The sequence below is a fragment of the Heterodontus francisci genome, chromosome 8, assembly GCF_036365525.1.
Source record: "Heterodontus francisci isolate sHetFra1 chromosome 8, sHetFra1.hap1, whole genome shotgun sequence".
NCBI lineage: Eukaryota > Metazoa > Chordata > Chondrichthyes > Heterodontiformes > Heterodontidae > Heterodontus > Heterodontus francisci.
The window spans coordinates 11,575,289-11,593,762 of record NC_090378.1 but is presented as its reverse complement, the minus strand read 5'-3'; the positions used below and the strand labels follow the sequence as shown (position 1 = coordinate 11,593,762).

The window sequence follows — 18,474 nt, the reverse complement described above, 5'->3', positions numbered from 1 at the left end:
ATTATGTTTTGGCCTCAACTGCTTTCTGTGGTTGTGAATTCCACAGGCTCACCACTCTCTGGGTGAAGAAATTTCTCCTCATCTCAGTCCTGAAAATTTTATCCCGTATCCTTAGACTATGACCCCTGGTTCTGGACTCCCCCACCATCGGGAACATCCTTCCTGAATCTACCCTGTCAACTCCGGTTAGAATTTTATAGGTTTCTATGAGATCCCCCCTCAATCTTCTGAACTCCAGCGAATATAATCCCAACCAACTCAATCTCTCCTCATACGTCAGTCCCGCCACCCCAGGAATCAGTCTGGTAAACCTTCGCTACACTCCCTCTATAGCAAGAACATCCTTCCTCAGATAAGGAGACCAAAACTGCACACGATATTCCAGGTGTGGCCTCACCAAGGCCCTGTATAATTGCAGCAAGAATCGCATCTTTCTCTAGTTTCTCTCCTATCTCCCCTCATGCCCTCTCCGAGCTCATCTTGTCCATGAGACCCACCTCCTGCTCCCTCCATCTTATTCCCACCAAACAACTGACCACACAACTTCCCTTCCAGGCTCCCACGTTAGCCCATATTGTTAACAATTCTCTCTCCTCAGGTACTGTCCCCTCTCCTTTAGGTCTGCTATCATCGCCCCCCTCACATTCTACCCCCCTGTAAACTTGAGGGCATCCAAAATTCTGCTGCCATGTCCTAACTCCCATTCCCCCATCACCCCATGCTTACTGACCTATATTGGCTCCCAGTTAAGCAACACCTCAATTTTAAAATTCTCATCCTTGTTTTCCAATTCCTCCATAGCCTGCCCCACCTGTCTCTGTTATCTCCTCCAGACCCAGAAGGAGAAGGGATACCAACAGAAATGTGCCTCTTCACAGCCCAGGCCTTGCTACCAATGAAGCACAAGTGAGATCCCTGAACCTTAGTGGTTCAGAGAAACTGCCAGCAGCTACACCCTCTTACAAATCAGCCCCTGGACAATGGTAGCTGGTAGCTGTGGAGCTGGGGTTAATATAAGTTCAGAAACTTGTCATGGAACTTTATTTATTTTCTCCTCAGATTAAAACAGTGTGCCTTTCAGACTCTGTTTAAAAACAGTGTGCCAGCTGCACCTGTTACCTAGGCAACAGCAGGAGAGTGAGGAGGTCACATGATGTAATGTTTCAATTTAACTGTGTGTAAAAACCAGCTAAAACCAGTTTTGAAAGACACCAGTGAAGCGTGCTTACTGGACGAGCAAGCTGACTATTTCTCTCAGCAGAAATTCTACAATGAGCTATCTTTCTTTTCTTTTGGGCCTCCTTATCTCGAGAGACAATGGATACGCGCCTGGAGGTGGTCAGTGGTTTGTGAAGCAGCGCCTGGAGTGGCTATAAAGGCCAATTCTGGAGTGACAGGCTCTTCCACAGGTGCTGCAGAGAAATTTGTTTGTTGGGGCTGTTGCACAGTTGGCTCTCCCCTTGCGCCTCTGTCTTTTTTCCTGCCAACTACTAAGTCTCTTCGACTCGCCACAATGAGCTATAGGCCACGTTAATTGCCTAAGGGAAAAAAAATCCTTTGAAGAGACCATTTGTATTGCTGGAGGTAGCAAAATTCCTTTTCTTTAGTTCCAATCCAAGAAGTCTTTGCTTCAAGATTGAATATCTCTTAATTGACTGTGTTTTCTGGAATTCACTGTAAAGTTTTGACTGAGATACTGTCAGTTTTAAAATCTGAGTGAATCCATTGCTGTACTCCTTGTTTAAAGAACTGTTTGATGCCTGCTGCAGCCGAAGTGCTTTGAATGCCTATCCAATGAAGGACTGTTTCATCAAATCCACGTGGAGACTTGGAGTGGCATTTGATTATTTTTTACATTGGGATACCTCACCCATCAGGAACGTAACCCATAAAGACCTATACCACAGTTATTTATTTATTCTTAAGAAACAGCTAATTTTTAAAACATCATTTTAAAAAATGTTTAACCATTGAATTTTGAGTGTATATGTGTGAATGAGGGAGTTAGGTTAGAATAAGAAGTTATAAGGTCTTTAGACATTGGTTTATCTTAATAGCGTTGAAGATTTAGTTTTAATAAATAGTTAATTTGTTGCTGTCTAAAGATACCTGGTTTGGTCTGTTTTATTCCAGGGGTTACTAGAGTGTTTAATTTGGCTGTTTTCCAGTTGGGTGGAAAAACTTTAATAATATACTGTGACCTGTGGAGTGATGGGACTGAATTGATGGTGTGTTGCTCCTGCCTCAGTCGTAAGATTTTTATGCAAGTTTTTACTATCTTGCCAATAATCTCTGCCATTCAGACAGTGCAGAAGACTGAGGTTTGTAATCCTACTAATTGTGAACTCAAAAAAAATCTAAAACATAATTTCGGCTTTTCAAAGTAGAACGAAAAATCAACTCCTTTCTTGATGTGTTGCAAAAGAGCAAAAGAAATTTCAGTCTGTATCGCTCTTCCTCCAAGTACAAGAACTCCTCTCCAACCCACCCTTCTTCTCTCCACCCCCTCTCTACCCCCTCTCCGCCCCACTCCGCCAATGGCTTTAGACACCACAAGAATAGCGACCCACAACTGGACTTTTTTTTTATTCATTCATGGGATGTGGGCGTCGCTGGCCAGGCCAGCATTTATTGCCCATCCCTAATTGCCCTTGAGAAGGTGGTGGTGAGCTGCCTTCTTGAACCGCTGCAGTCCATTTGGGGTAGGTCGACCCACAGTGCTGTTAGGAAGGGAGTTCCAGGATTTTGACCCAGCGACACTGAAGGAACGGTGATATAGTTCCAAGTCAGGATGTTGTGTGACTTGGAGGGGAACTTGCAGGTGGTGGTGTTCCCATGTATGTGCTGCCCTTGTTCTTCTAGCTGGTAGAGGTCGCTGGTCTGGAAGGTGCTGTCTAAGGAGCCTTGGTGCATTGCTGCAGTGCATCTTGTAGATGGTACACACTGCTGCCACTGTGTCGATGGTGGAGGGAATGAATGTTTGTAGATGGGGTGCCAATCAAGTGGGCTGCTTTGTCCTGGATGGTGTCGAGCTTCTTGAGTGTTGTTGGAGCTGCAACCATCCAGGCAAGTGGAGAGTATTCCAACACACTCCTGACTTGTGCCTTGTAGATGGTGGACAGGCTTTGGGGAGTCAGGAGGTGAGTTACTTGCCTCAGGATTCCTAGCCTCTGACCTGCTCTTGTAGCCACGGTATTTATATGGCTACTCCAGTTCAGTTTCTGGTCAATGGTAGCCCCTAGGATGTTGCTAGTGGGGGATTCAGCAATGGTAATGCCGTTGAATGTCATGGGGAGATGGTTAGATTCTCTCTTGTTGGAGATGGTCATTGCCTGGCACTTGTGTGGCGCGAATGTTACTTGCCACTTATCAGCCCAAGCCTGGATATTGTCCAGTTCTTGCTGCATGTCTAGACGGACTGCTTCAGTATCTGAGGAGTCACGAATGGTGCTGAACATTGTGCAATCATCAGCGAACATCCCCACTTCAGACCTTATCACTGAAGGAAGGTAATTGATGAAGCAGCTGAAGATGGTTGGCCCTAGGACACTACCCTGAGGAACTCCTGCAGTGATGTCCTGGAGCTCCGTTGATTGATCTCCAACAACCACAACCATCTTCCTCTGTGCTCGGTATGACTCCAGCCAGCGGAGGGTTTTCCCCCTGATTCCCATTGACCTCAGTTTTGCTAGGGCTCCTTGATGCCATACTCGGTCAAATGCTGCCTTGATGTCAAGGGCAGTCACTCTCAACTCACCTGTTGAGTTCAGCTCTTTTGTCCATGTTTGAACCAAGATTGTAATGAGGTCAGGAGCTGAGTGGCCCTGGCGGAACCCAAACTGAGGGTCACTGAGCAGGTTGTTGCTAAGCATGTGCCGCTTGATGGCACTGTTGATGACACCTTCCATCACTTTACTGATGATTGAGAGTAGGCTAATGGGGCGGTATTTGGCAAGGTTGGATTTGTCCTGCTTTTTGTGCACAGGACATACCTGGGCAATTTTCCACAGTGCCAGGGAGATGTCAGTGTTGTAGCTGTGCTGGAACAGCTTGGCTCAGGGCGCGGCAAGTTCTGGAGCACAGGTCTTCAGTACTATTGCCGGAATATTGTCAGGGCCCATAGCTTTTGCAGTATCCAGTGCCTTCAGTCGTTTCTTGATATCACGTGGAGTGAATCGAATTGGCTGAAGTTTGGCATCAGTAATGCTGGGGACTTCAGGAGGAGGCCGAGATGGATCATCAACTCGGCACTTCTGGCTGAAGATTGTTGCAAATGCTTCAGCCTTATCTTTCGCACTGATGTGCTGGGCTCCCCCATCATTGAGGATGGGGATATTTGTGGATCCACCTCCTCCAGTTAGTTGTTTAATTGCCCACCACCATTCTCGGCTGGATGTGGCAGGACTGCAGAGCTTAGATCTGATCCGTTGGTTATGGGATCGCTTAGCTCTTTCTGTCGCATGCTGCTTATGCAGTTTGGCATGCAAGTAGTCCTGTGTTGTAGCTTCACCAGGTTGACACCTCATTTTGAGGTATGCCTGGTGCTGCTCCTGGCATGCCCTCCTGCACTCTTCATTGAACCAGGGTTGGTCTCCTGGCTTGATGGTAATGGTAGAGTGGGGGATATGCCGGGCCATGAGGTTACAGATTGTGGTTGAGTACAATTCTGCTGCTGCTGATGGCCCACAGCGCCTCATGGATGTCCAGTTTTGCATTGCTACATCAGTTCAAAATCTATCCCATTCAGCACGGTGATAATGCCACACAACATGAAGGACGGTATCCTCAATGTGAAGGCGGGACTTCGTCTCCACAAGGACTGTGCGGTGGTCACTCCTACCAATACTGTCATGGACAGATGGAGCTGCGGCAGGCAGATTGGCGAGGACGAGGCCGAGTATGTTCTTCCCTTGCGTTGGTTTTCCCACCACCTGCCGCAGACCCAGTCTAGCAGCTATGTCCTTTACGACTCAGCTAGCTCGGTCAGTAGTGGTGCTACCGAGCCACTCTTGGTGATGGACATTGAAGTCCCCCACCCAGAGTACATTTTGTGCCCTTGCCACCCTCAGTGCTTCCTCCAAGTGGTGTTCAACATGGAGGAATACTGAGTCATCAGCTGAGAGAGGGCGGTAGGTGGTAATCAGTAGGAGGTTACCTTGCCCATGTTTGACCTGATGCCATGAGACTTCATGGGGTCCAGAGTCGATGTTGAGGACTGAATAACTCCCTCAGAATCAATAAGATAATTCCTTGATGTCCATTACTGGTTGCCCTCTCTGTGTATTCAATGGGAACCCTGATCATGAATTATTCCACTAAAAAAATGCAGAATTATGCCGACAGACTCACTGGGGAAAATTTTACGCTGGATAAGGGGGTCTCGATGTCAATGGAAACTGACGTTGAGGTCTCCGCAACATCTCTTTTCTGGAAGTCCCGTGGAATTTTGTGCCAATCAGGCACTTAACTTGACAGTGCCGGGCCTTCCTTAGGATTTAGGACACTATTGTGGGAAGTCCCGCCCTTGGAGAGCTGCCAGCCAATCAGAGGCCTGCAGTTGCAGCGCCACCGAGGAGGCAGTGGCTGCTGCAGCAACTGGAGTCATCACACATTGAGGAGCAGTGCTGGAACCAGGCTTAAGGTAAATCAGAGCGGGTGGGGTCTCGCGGGATGGGGTCACCAGGGAGTGGGGGGGGGGGGGTCAGCAGCGAGGGCAGGGGAGTAGTCCTCAACAGGCCCCCCTCTTCCCGATGCTGGGGCTCTTGGTCAGGCACTAAGTGCCTTTGATGGAAGGCCATCCCACCCCGGAGCCAGGAAGCAGCCCGCATGGATTTTCCTACCGTTCTTCCCGTGCGGCGACAGGGCTGCCTATCACAGGGGTAATTGCAGCTGCGGTGGGAAGAGGTCCATAGTTGGCAATTAATTGCCCAATTAAGGGCCTCAATTGGTAATGGGGCAGTCAGGCCGTTCACAGGCCTTTCTGCCCTGAGCTGTATTTCGGTGGAGGCAGGATGGTGGCAGCAAACCGCCCCTCCCAACCCAGCCACTATCTCACCCGATTTTACGTTCTCCCCACCTCCAAACCCACCAAGGGGGACAGCACAAAATTCCACCCAATTACATCAAGGATGGTCCTGGAAATTATGGTTAATTGGACAACAACTTCTTTCATTAAAAAAAAAATTGATGCCACTTAAAGAGCAAAGTTAATTCTAGGTCATAAAATCATCCAATATTTCTAAAAAGAATTACCTTCCGGGAGCAGAGCGGAGAGGAACGGAGTGGACCTGTGGGAAGAACACCGAGAGCGTAGCCTATAAATCGGACCCGAGGATTGAGGCCCAGTCCCTTATCTTCCGGGAGTGGAGCGGAGAGGAACGGAGTGGACCTGTGGGATGAACGCCGAGAGTGGAGCCTATAAATCGAGCCCGAGGATCGAGACCCAGTCTCTTACCTTCCGGGAGTGGAGTGGAGCGGAGAGGAGCTCTTCCAGCGCACCGGAGTTTTGAAAAAGAAAAGCCAACAGTGACGTCAAAGGAGAGCTGCAAGTTGGTGAGTAGCAGCTGTTAGTGCATTTAAATATCTTTTTAAAAAAAAGGGAAAAGTTTTTTTTGTTGGGAAAAAACCTCTGGTGATAAGGTGAATACTACTAAAGTGTTTTTTTTTTAAGGACTTTAGATTGAAGTGGGTAGAACAAGGCCCCTAGTGTAATTAGTATTTTTTAATTAAGGGAGTAACTAATTAACCTAAGGGCAAGTCATGACAGGAGAGCTCAGCCCCATGATATGCTCCTCCTGCGTTATGTGGGAAATCAGGGACGCTTCCAGTGTCCCTGATGACTATGTGTGCAGGAGATGTATCCAGCTGCTGCTACTTGCTACCCGCATTACAGAGCTGGAGCTGTGGGTGGATTCACTGTGGAGCATCCGCGATGCTGAGGACGTCGTGGATAGCACGTTTAGTGAGGTGGTCACACTGCAGGTAATGGCTGCACAGGCAGAAAAGAGATGGGTGACCACCAGGCGGAGTAGTAGGCGCAGACAGGTAGTGCAGGAGTCCCCTGTGGCCACCCCCCTCTCAAACAGATATACTGCTTTGGATACTGTTGGGGGGGATGGCCTCCCAGGGGAAAGCAGCAACAGCCAAGTTCGTGGCACCACGGACGGCTCTGCTACACAGCAGGGGAGGAAAAGGGGTGGAAGAGCTATAGTGATAGGGGATTCTATCGTAAGGGGTGCAGATAGGCGTTTCTGTGGCCGCAAACGAGACTCCAGGATGGTATGTTGCCTCCCTGGTGCTAGGGTCAAGGATGTCTCGGAGTGGCTGCAGGACATTCTGAAAGGGGTGGGTGAGCAGCCAGAGGTCGTGGTCCAAATTGGTACGAACGACAAAGGCAGGAAGAGAGATGAGGTCCTGCAAAGTGAATATGGGGAGTTAGACAGAAAGTTAAAAAGATGACCTCTAGGGTTGTAATCTCAGGATTATTCCCCATGCCACGTGCTAGTGAGGGTAGGAATAGGAGGATAAAGCACAAAAATGTGTGGCTGAAGAGCTGGTATAGGCGGGAGGGCTTCAGCTACTTGGATCATTGGGATCTCTTCTGGTACAGAGGTGACCTGTACAAAAAGGACGGGTTGCATCTGAACTGGAAGGGGACCAATATCCTTGCAGGGAGGTTTGCTAGTACTACTTCGGAGCGTTTAAACTAGTCTTGCAGGGGGTTGGGACCCAAAGTAGTAGTCTCTCAGATGAGATGGTTGAGGCAAATGTAGAGGTTAAAGCAAGCAAATCCAGTAGGCAGTCCAGGCAGGGGCAGGACAAGGAACGTGGAAGGTCTGGTAGGCTAAACTGCATTTACTTTAATGCAAGAAGCCTTACAGGTAAGGCAGATGAACAAAGAACAGTACAGCACAGGAACAGGCCATTCGGCCCTCCAAGCCTGCGCCGATCTTGATGCCTGTCTAAACTAAAAGCTTCTGCACTTCCGGGAACCGTATGCCTCTATTCCCATCCTATTCATGCATTTGTCAAGATGCCTCTTAAACGTCGCTATCGTACCTGCTTCCTCCACCTATATAAAAACGGATAGCAAAAGCTTCTATAAGTATATAAAAGGGAAGAGAGTAGCTGAAGTGAATGTTGGTCCTTTGGAGGATGAGACAGGGGGGTTAATAGAGGGAAACACAGAAATGGCAGAGACATTAAATCAGTATTTTGCCTCAGTTTTCACAGTGGAGGGCATTAGTACCATCCCAATAGTAACAGGAAATGCAGAGGTTATAGAAAGGGAAGAACTTGGAACAACCATCATCACTAGGGAAAATGTACTGGGCAAACTATTGGGATTAAAGGCAGACAAGTCCCCAGGGCCTGATGGCCTACATCCTTGGGTCTTAAAGGAAGTGGCAGTGGAGACAGCGGATCCATTGATTTTAAAAAATGCATAATTCCCTGGATGCAGGAAAGGTTCCAGTGGATTGGAAAAAAGCTAATATAACGCCTTTATTCAAAAAGGGAGGGAAGCAGAAAGTAGGAAACTATAGACCAGTTAGTTTAAAATCTGTTGTTGGGAAATTGTTAGAATCCATTATTAAGGAAGTAATAACAGGACATTTAGAAAGTCAAAACGCAATCCATCAGAGTCAGCATGGTTTTATGACGGGTAAATCGTGTTTGACTAATTTGCTAGAGTTCTTCGAAGATGTAACAAGAAAAGTGGATAATGGGGATCCTGTAGATGTAGTATATCTGGACTTCCAGAAGGCATTTGATAAGGTGCTGCACAAAAGGTTAATATACAAGGTAAGATCACATGGAGGTAGGGGCAATTTATTAGCTTGGCTAGAGGATTGGCTAACCAAAAGAAAACAGAGAGTCAAGATAAACGGGTCTTTTTCTGGGTGGGCAAGATGTAACTAGTGGGGTGCCACAGGGTTCGGTCGTCGGGCCCCAACTATTTACAATCTATATTAATGCCTTGGATGCAGGGATAGAAGGTACTATAGCCAAATTTGCAGATGACACTAAAATAGGTGGAATGGTAAGTTGCAATAAAGAAATAAGAAATTTCCAAATGGATATGGAGGTTAGATGAATGAGCCAAAATTTGACAGATGGAGTTTAATGTTGATAAGTGTGAGGTTATCCATTTTGCTCAGAAGAATAGAAAGGCAAATTATTTTCTAAATGGAGGGAAACTTCAGAGTGCTTCAGTGTAGAGGGATCTGGGTGTCCGCGTGCATGAATCACAGAAAACTAGTATGCAGGTACAGCAGGAAATAAGGAAGGCAAATGGAATTTTGGCATTTATTGCTAAAAGAATAGAGTATAAAAGTAGGGAAGTGTTGCTGCAACTGTACAAGGCATTAGTGAGATTGCACCTGGAGTATTGCATACAATTTTGGTCCCCTTACTTGAGAAAGGATGTAGTTGCACTGGAGACAGTTCAGAGGAGGCTCACTAGATTGAGTCCAGAGATGAGGGGTTTGTCTTATGAAGAGAGATTGAGCAGTTTAGGCTTTTACTCTCTAGAGTTTGGAAGAATGAAAGGAGATCTAATTGAGGTATATAAGATCATTAAGGGGATTGACAAAGTAGACGTAGAGAGGATGTTTCCTCTGGTGGGGCAATCTAGAATGAGAGGTCATAGTTTTAGGATAAGGGGTAGCAGATTTAAAACAGAGATGAGGAGAAATTACTTCTCTCAAAGGGTCGTGAGTCTGTGGAATTCACTACACCAGAGTGCAGTGGATGCTGGGACATTGAGTAAATTTAAGGAGGAGATAGACAGATTTTTAATTAGTAATGGGTTGAAGGGTTATGGAGAACGGGCAGGAAAGTGGAGTTGAGGCCGAGATGAGATCAGCCATGATCGTATTGAATGGCGGAGCAGGCTCGAGGGTCTGAATTGCCTAGTCCTGCTCCTCGTTCTTATCTTCTAAGGCTGAAGGTTGTGGGTACAGTTCCTACTCTAGGACCTAAGCATAAAAACTAAGGCTGGCACTCCCAGGGCAGTCCTGAGGGAGTGTGGTCTTTCACATGTGCCATTAAACCAAGGCCCTGTTTGCCCTCTCAGGTGGACATTGAAGATCCCATGGCACTTTTTTCAAGAACAGAGGAAGTTCTCCTGGCCACTATTTATCCCTCAATTTCACAAACAGGTTTTCTGGTCATTACCACTTTGCTGTTTGTGGGAGCTTGCTGTACGCAATTTGGCTACCACAGTTCCTACATTATGTAGTGTTTGATTGATCTGAGTTTGATGGTTTTGGTCTGTCTTCGCTGTTTTGATTACTTAAGCCTCCGGGTGGAGCTAGAGAGACCAGAAGCTTCTGGAAATCAGACGGTTTTGAATCTGCTCTCACAGCCACAGGCTGCTGTCAAGACAGGTGCCGAATTCTGTAGGACCTTTATAGTTAATGTTCATGTGATTTAGATAAACCTGTTGGTTATTTGGCGCAAGTGTGAAATCTGCATTGCTCAGAGTTGAATCGGATATTGAAATTAAACCCAGTAACCCAGTGTAAATATAACACATTACAACAGTGACTACACGTCATAAAAGTACTTTTTGGCTGTAAAGCGCCTTGGGGGGTCCAGTGATCATAAAAGGCGATAAATAAATGCAAGTCTTTCTTTTTATAATTGACTGAAAAGCCAAACTTCTGACACTGAAAGCTGCCGTTCAGAATTTATCTTCAATTAGACTCCATTTCACTTTTTTTTTTTTGCATGTGAATTTTTGTGCTCATTAAAGTGAGTGATGTTAGTGCCAGGTAAGGAACACTTTCCAATTCATAGTTGTCAGCATCAAGCACTTGCAGAGAGCCACAAACACAGTTCAATGCAGAATAAAGCTCCCTCTGCTGTACAGAGGTTGTCTGAGGTGTGACTTCAACAGAGCAGCCACTACTGTTACAGTGTAATATTTTTCTACTTTGCGCATCAGCTGTGGCCTGTCCAAGTGAGTGTGTCAACAGTGCCAAAATTAAAGTCGAATTCGAGGCAGCTTTGTGCTTCCCCACTAGGAACTGAAGCAAGACTGCAGAAAGCATCGACCGCAGCCTTGGCCCAATTCTATACTCACTCCATGTTCAAGTTCCGTCACTTGAACAGATGTCCTAATCCCATGTGCCCCCACTGTTCCCATCTCCCTTCATTCCTTCAACCACCAAACTAACCAATCCTTAAATGTTGACAAGGACTCTGCTTGAATCGCTGACTCCCAAACGATATCGGTGGGAGGCAGCAGATAAAAGCAAAATGCTTTCCCACATCTTAAAGCAAGCCAAGCCTTGTTTGCTCAGCTCTGTCACAGCTCGTAGCAATCTAGTCTCTGGGTCAGAAAGTTGCAGGTTTGAAGTTATAACTTGGCATCATAGAATCTTAACAAACAGAGCACGCCCAATAAGCCGATTGTCTATTTTCCTGCTCGCTAATGCTGGGGTACTAAGGCACATCTTCTGTTGACACACACTGCAGCATGTTGCAGGTATTGACACTGGGGGCTTCCACTCTGTGTGTCTCAGTGTAGTGAACACTGCGACAGCTGCAGTTGTCTGTCATGTCAGCGGCTGCTGTCTCCAGCTCTGCACCACTTTGTGCCAGCAAATGGTTTCGTTTAAATTCAAGAATATTCAGGGCCCTCGCGAAATGGAATCCATTGCAGCAGATCTGTGTCTGGTCCCCAAAAAACAGACTGACGCTTTTACTTTACGAGAAAGAATTCCTAAATGCATTAGTTGAAGAGTAGGGTCGTTGTCCCTATTATGGACAACAATCTTCCCTCCCTCATTCAACATGGCCAAAAAACAAGAAGATTAATTTTTCATGCCACTGTTTCTGGGGCTTCACTGTGCACAATCACTCCCTTAACAGCAATTATGGAGGTTCATTCAATCTGCCTGGTGCATTTCAGGGCATTTCTGAGAGGTGTGGTGAGTGCTGGGTAAGCACAAGTTCTCCCTTTCCTTTCTTCAAGGAGCATTCATGTAAACCAACAGCTCCTCAGCGCGTTTGAACGAGCAGTGACGGCACTGTGACGGATCTGTGCAAGATCCAAGAACATGGGAGCTCATCAGTTTTAGCGACAAGTTCTCACAGCCTGAACTCCGACCAAAAGACATGAACGGAACTGAACTCACCTGAAACAGCGCTGTGGGGGACGGGTTGTGAAAACTAGTGACCGTCAGACTGTGAATTGGTGTGTAACACTAGAACATCATGATGGTTTGTTGACTGGCAACAAATCCCTGTGCAATTCTATGAATATCATGGCGGATATACCAATTGAGAGCATTCTGCTGGAAGAGTCCTCCAGAAAACCCTCGCAGCAAGCAGAGTGAGATCAAATTAAAAAGGACTTAACGCATTGCACTGCAATATTCCAAAGAGCTTTGCAAACAATGAAACTGGAGATGCAAGGGAATGTCTGTGCCATACGAATATTGCTTTGCGATGAAGCTCACTTATAAATTAACCCATTTGGTTTTTTCAGTACACATCAAATCCTGAAGCCGAGCAATGTCAGAATCCACAAAAGAGAATTATTTCCTTCCAAATTCCAGACCAGACTGAATAATATTCCACCTACTTAAATAAAACCTTTGTTTTAACACTTTAAAGGAGAATATACTTGCCTATTTATCTATATCTTACTCAAAGAATGATATCGTACAGAAGGTGGCTATTCAGACTATGACGCCTGTGCTGGTTCTTTTCAAGAGCTATCCAATTACTCCCACTACCGCCCACCCCCGCTCTTTCCCGACAAATGTTTCCCTTTCATGTATTCATCCAATTCCCTTTTAAAAGTTACTATTAAAACTGCTGTATGTTCAGCAGAGCACAATCTCCAACCGTCACAGGATAGTTTGGTTGGGTTGTGAATCTTCGAAATTCTCTGCTGCAGAGAGCTCAGTCAATGACTACATTCAGATCACAGGTTGTCAGATTTTTGGGTGCTGAGGGAGTCGAGGGATTATGGGGATAGTACGGGAAGGTGAAGTTGAGGTAGAAGATCAGCCATGATCTTACTAAATGGTGGAGCAGGCTTGAAGGGCCTAGTTCTGCCCCTTTTTCTTATGCTCATAGGTTCTAGATTCAGGTGGGTAGGCCATTTGGCCCATTCCTGTCCATTCATAAAGACACTGAAATACTCTGTTACGCCCCAGTGAGAAGGTGTCTAAGGTTCCCTCTCAGCCTTCACTTGGTCTCACCATAACAGCTTTTGATTTTTAAACACACCATTTTTTTAGCTCCCCCTTAATGAATCCTTGTTCACTGCTTTCCAATTGTAAGGCAAAGAAACCAGCCAAACAGGTTTTCTTAGGCTTAAAGAAGAAAGGTTGAACTTTATTAAACTTAAAATCTAATTTGGTGAATGCCTACGGATGTGCAACATGCCCACACTAGCATGCATACGCAATACACACATGCAGATAGAGGCAGAAAAGAGCAGAAAAAATAAAGTGGAAAGGTTTGAGGCAATATCTGAAGATGGTTTTGGTTACTGTTCTTCAAGCTCGCTGTTGAGTCCTTGATTGTAGGTAGGTCTTACTTTTCATTGGGGCCCAGTATTCTTCTTAAACCTTGTTCAATATAGGAGACTTTTCTCACTTGAGGTTCATGTCTTCAGTGGATTTGGAGCTCCGTGAGAAAGACATGGCAGCAGACAGGAGAGGCTGTGGTGAGCCATCCTGGAGAGGTCTTTACAGTCCAGGAGCAAACAGTCTCTCTCTAACTGTCCATACAATTCAAAAAGACCCAGGTTGCCCAGCAGGTTAGTCATGTGACTGGCTGGTTTGACCATGTCTGTTTCGGCCATCTTAGCAGTCATCCTGGAATATGAGCTTCCTCACCTTCAATGTCTGGTGATCAAAGCTCATTGTGGGTTGAATGTGACAAGGAATGGTCCTTTGTCTTCACAAGCACTGTCTGTTAGTATATAAATGTTTTTTCCAGCCACAGCTGATCTGTTTAACAAGTCATTTCCTCGCTCCAGCAAGAGGTTATAATCAATGTTCATATGACAAAATTATTATGCCTCATTCTTGGCAGGTGGGTGTCTGCATGACATACTCCCATCCCAGAATCCCGTGTCAGAGTCATAGCATCTTTTACAGCACCGAAGGAGGCCATTCGTGTCCATGCTGGCTCTCCGCAGAGCAATCCAGTCAGTCCCACTTCCCCACTCCCCATAGCCCTGCAAGTTTATTTCATTCAAGTGCCCATCCAATTTCCTTTTGAAATCTTTGTTTCCCCTTCCACAACCTTTGTGGGCAGCAAGTTCCAGGTCATTACCACTCGCTGCATAAAAAAGTTCTTCCTCATATTCCCTCTGCATCTCTTGCCCAAAACTTTCAATCTATGACCCCTAGTCCTTGTCCCCTCAGTTACTGGGAACAGTTTTTCCTTGTCTAACTTATCTAAGCCTGTCATGATCTTGTACACCTCTACCAAATCTCCCCTCAATCTCCTTTGCTCCAGGGAGAACAACCCTAGCTTTTCCAGCCTAACCTTGTAACTAAATCCCCCATCCCTGGAACCATTCTGGTAAATCTCCTTTCCACTCTCACAGACCCTCACATCTTTCCTAAAGTGTGGTGACTGGAACTGGATGCAATAATCCAGTTGGAGCCTAACCAGACCTTTATGAAGGTTCAGCATAACTTCTCTGCTTTTGTACTCAATGCCTCTGCTTCTGAAGGCCAAGATCCCATAAGCTTTGCTAACTACACTCTCAATATATCCTCCCACATTCAAAGATTTATGCACATGCAGCCCCAGGTCCCTCTGTTCCTCCACGCTCTTTAGAACTGTACCATTAAGTCTATATTGCCTCACCTTATCCTTTCTGCCAAAATGCATCACCCCACACTTCTCTGTATTAAATTCCATGTGCCACTTCTCTGCCCATTCTGCTAGTCTATCTATGTCCTGTTGCAGGTGGTTCATGTCACTGGGGGCAGTGCAGTGAAGCTTTACTAAATTGGTCCCTGAGATGAGGGGGTTGTCCTATGATGAGAGGCTGAGTAAATTGGGCCTATATTCTGTGGAGTTTAGAAGAATGAGAGGTGATCTAATTGAGACATACAAGATTCTGAAAGGGTTCGATAGGGTAGAAGCTGAGAGATTGTTCCCACTAATTAGGGGATCTAGAACGTGGGGCACACAGTCTCAGAATAAGGGGTTACTCATTCAGGACTGAGATGAGGAGAAATTACTTCACTCAAAGGGTTGTGAATCTTTAGAATTCGCTATCCCAGAGTGTTGTGGATGCTCCATCATTGAACATATTTAAGGCTGAGATAGATTGATTTTTGGTCTTGCAGGGAATCAAGAGATATGGGGAGTGGGCAGGAAAGTGGAATTGAAGCCCAAGATCAGCCATGATCGTATTGAATGGTGGAGCAGGCTCGATGGGCCGTATGGTCTAATTCTGCTCCTATTTCCTGCATTCTTCTTGTGTTCTTTGTCAACAGAACGGTTAATCAGTTACTGCCCAAACTCCGCCAGTTAGGACACGGTGAAAATTCACCTCTCTCTGTGATGAACTTCCTGATATCATTTTGCAATTCTCCCATTGTCAGTTTGGAACCCGTGCTCCCTTTGCCAACTGTCATGATTTAACTTCAGGAAGCACATGAAATTATCTGCTTTGTGCATCGTTTGTTAGTGTTGCTATCAGATCTCCCGTGGCGTTGCTCATGATGCATCAGCCAGTAAAATGGTTGTGGAATTCCAGCAAGAGACCAAACAAAAAAGGCAGGAGCTTGACTCTTGGAGGGGTTTCCACTGATCTGTCGCTGGGGTTATGGCGGAAGACCAGAAGAAACCCTGAAAGTTGCCAGTGTCCTATGCCAGCAGGCGTGTTATCAGCAGAGTGTGACAGGGAGTAAATGTGGTACTTACAGGAAGTGCACACTATATGCAAGAATGTTAATACGTTATAGATTGAGAGAACAGCCTCTGTGTCCCCTCATAGCTCTCACCTCTCACATTCGGAGCCAGTCTTGTGACTGTTCTATTTCTCATTCCCGCGGAACAGCATAACTGAAGTTGCTTTTATTCTGCATTTTGGTACCATATTGCCATTTTCATGTAGCTGATGGACATTATGAACTTGCAATGCTAACAAGCATTTCTCTGTGGTTTTCAAATACCTCTCAGCACAAAATCAGGGTGGCCCACTCCCTCTGGAAACTCAATCTTCAAGTGTTCAAACAGAGAGATACAGCACCAAAACAGGCCCTTCAACCCACCGAGTCTGTGCCGACCATCAACCACCCATTTATACTAATTGTACATTAATCCCACCTTCCCCTATCAACACTAGGGGCAATTTACAATGGCCAATTTACCTATCAACCTGCAAGTCTCTGGCTTTGGGAGGAAACCGGAGCACCCGGCAGAAACCCACACGGTCACAGGGAGAACTTGCAAACTGCGCACAGGCAGTACCCAGAACTGAACCCGGGTCGCTGGAGCTGTGAGGCTACGGTGCTAACCACTGTGCCACTATATATTACAAATTTGCAGACCTTTGAACATCAGGATCAGGAAGTAAGTGAATTTTGAGGAATTTTGTCTGCTAAAATTAATTTACGGAAAATTCCTACTAATTTCTCTCTGTAAATATTCAATATGCAATGCCAGCACATGAGGCAGTGCAGTGGAAGCACAACTTCTTAAAATCTGTATTTAAAGCAGTGGAATTGTTGCTCAGCAGGACACAAATGGAAAGTTCAGAGCAGCACTCACCATAATAGTATCAGAATTCTTAGAAAATTGCTCTCATATCCGTGGCACTGTAAAAAGATTCATTATTACCTGGTATTACAAAATACAAAATCACAGAATACTATTAGACCTTCACCGCTGGAAAGTGGCCTCACCTTTCTGATCATGCTGCTTGTATCCTAACTGGGACCAAGGCCCGTCTCCCATCACCCTCTGTACTCACTGATCTACATTAACTCCTGGTCTGGCAATGCCATAGAGTCATTTACGGCTCAGAAGGAGGCCATTCGGCCCATCGAGTCCATGCCAGCTCTTCACGGAGCTATCCAGTCAGTCCCACTTCAATGCTCAATCATTGTAGCGCTACAAGTTTATTTCCTTCAAATGCCCATCCAATTTCCTTTTGAAATCATGGTCTCTGCTTCCACCAGCCTTGTGGGCAGCGAGTTCCAGGTCATTACCACCCGCTGTGTAAAAAAGTTCTTCCTCATATTCCCCCTGCATCTCTTGCCCAAGACCTTCAATCTTGATTTTATAATTCTCATTCCATGTTTCCAAGTCCCTCCATGGCCTCTTCCCTCCCCATCCCTGTCACCTCCTCCAGCCCTACAACCCTCCAAGATCTCTGCAGTCATCTAATTCTGGCCTCTTGCGCATCCCCTATTTCTATCGCTCCAGCATTGACGGCCGTGCCTAGAGCTGCCTGGGCCCTAAGCTCTGGAGATCCCTCCCTAAACCTCGCCGCCTCTCTCTACCTTTCCCTATTCCTTTAAGACGCTCCTTAAAACCTACCTCTTTGACCAAGCTTTTGGTCACCTGTCCTACTATTTCCTTATGTGGCTCAGCATCAAATTTTATTTGCTATTTGCTCTTCAGAAGCACTTGGAGGTGTTTTACTACATTAAAGATGCTGTGTAAATACAAGTTGCTATTGTCATTGCTACTGCAATTATACTGTCCTGTAATGTGGTAGCTGAAGGAAACAGGCTGAAATCATGACAGCATTTTGCACAGACCGCACATATTGGAAACACATCACATCACATCGCAGCAATGGGAATGTGTTCTGTAGGGGTCTGAGTGTCCATCTGTTGTATCCTATGTGACCCTGTGTAAAGACTTCCTTTCCCATCAGGAAGTCAAAGTGCTTTAAGACACAAAACCCCCAACATACTCGAAAGCTCATTTCACTCTCCCATCTGTTTATGACCCAGTTGAAATGCTGTAGGTTGCCAGCTCATGGTCATCCTAGCGGGCGGAAGGGGATGGGAAGGTTTGTGGGCAGTAGGCTTCAGATTAAAAGGCTTAACGTTACCCGTGACCCATTGCTCCATTGGCTGGCTTGACTATAAAGGTCTTCTGTCTACGCTTCTTTCGTAGCTCCTTCACACAGTTCTGGAACTGAGTGTACTCTGCTGGAAAGATCCAAGTCCGGGGAGTGAAGCAGTATTCCTGAGACTGGCTCTTAATCATCCTGAAAGAAAGAGGAAGGATAATGAAGGAAGAAGCCCCACAGAGCTTACTGCTCTAAGCTCAAGTCCTGAAAGTCGATTGGGTGAATTTTCATGAGTAATCAATAGAAAGAGTAATCAGCTGAGGTGGAAAAAACGAGCGGCCATTTTCCACCCAGCGGTAAAAGCTAAAATTCATCCGCCATCTATTTAGGTGCCGTGCAGTGGTTTGTGTAACTATAAGGGTGCAGGCTTGTGCAAAATTCACCCGTATAAGTACACA

General features: G+C 45.9%; 1 protein-coding gene across 1 annotated transcript in view; it reads right to left on the bottom strand.

The window, feature by feature from the left end:
• The window catches only part of ttll7 (tubulin tyrosine ligase-like family, member 7), a 323,437-nt gene that overhangs the window by 150,057 nt on the left and 154,906 nt on the right, over positions 1-18,474 (bottom strand). Inside the window, exon 7 of the mRNA XM_068036341.1 lies at positions 18,056-18,214. Within this exon, the coding sequence (XP_067892442.1) occupies positions 18,056-18,214 (159 nt within the window). The remainder of the gene's footprint in view (positions 1-18,055; positions 18,215-18,474) is intronic.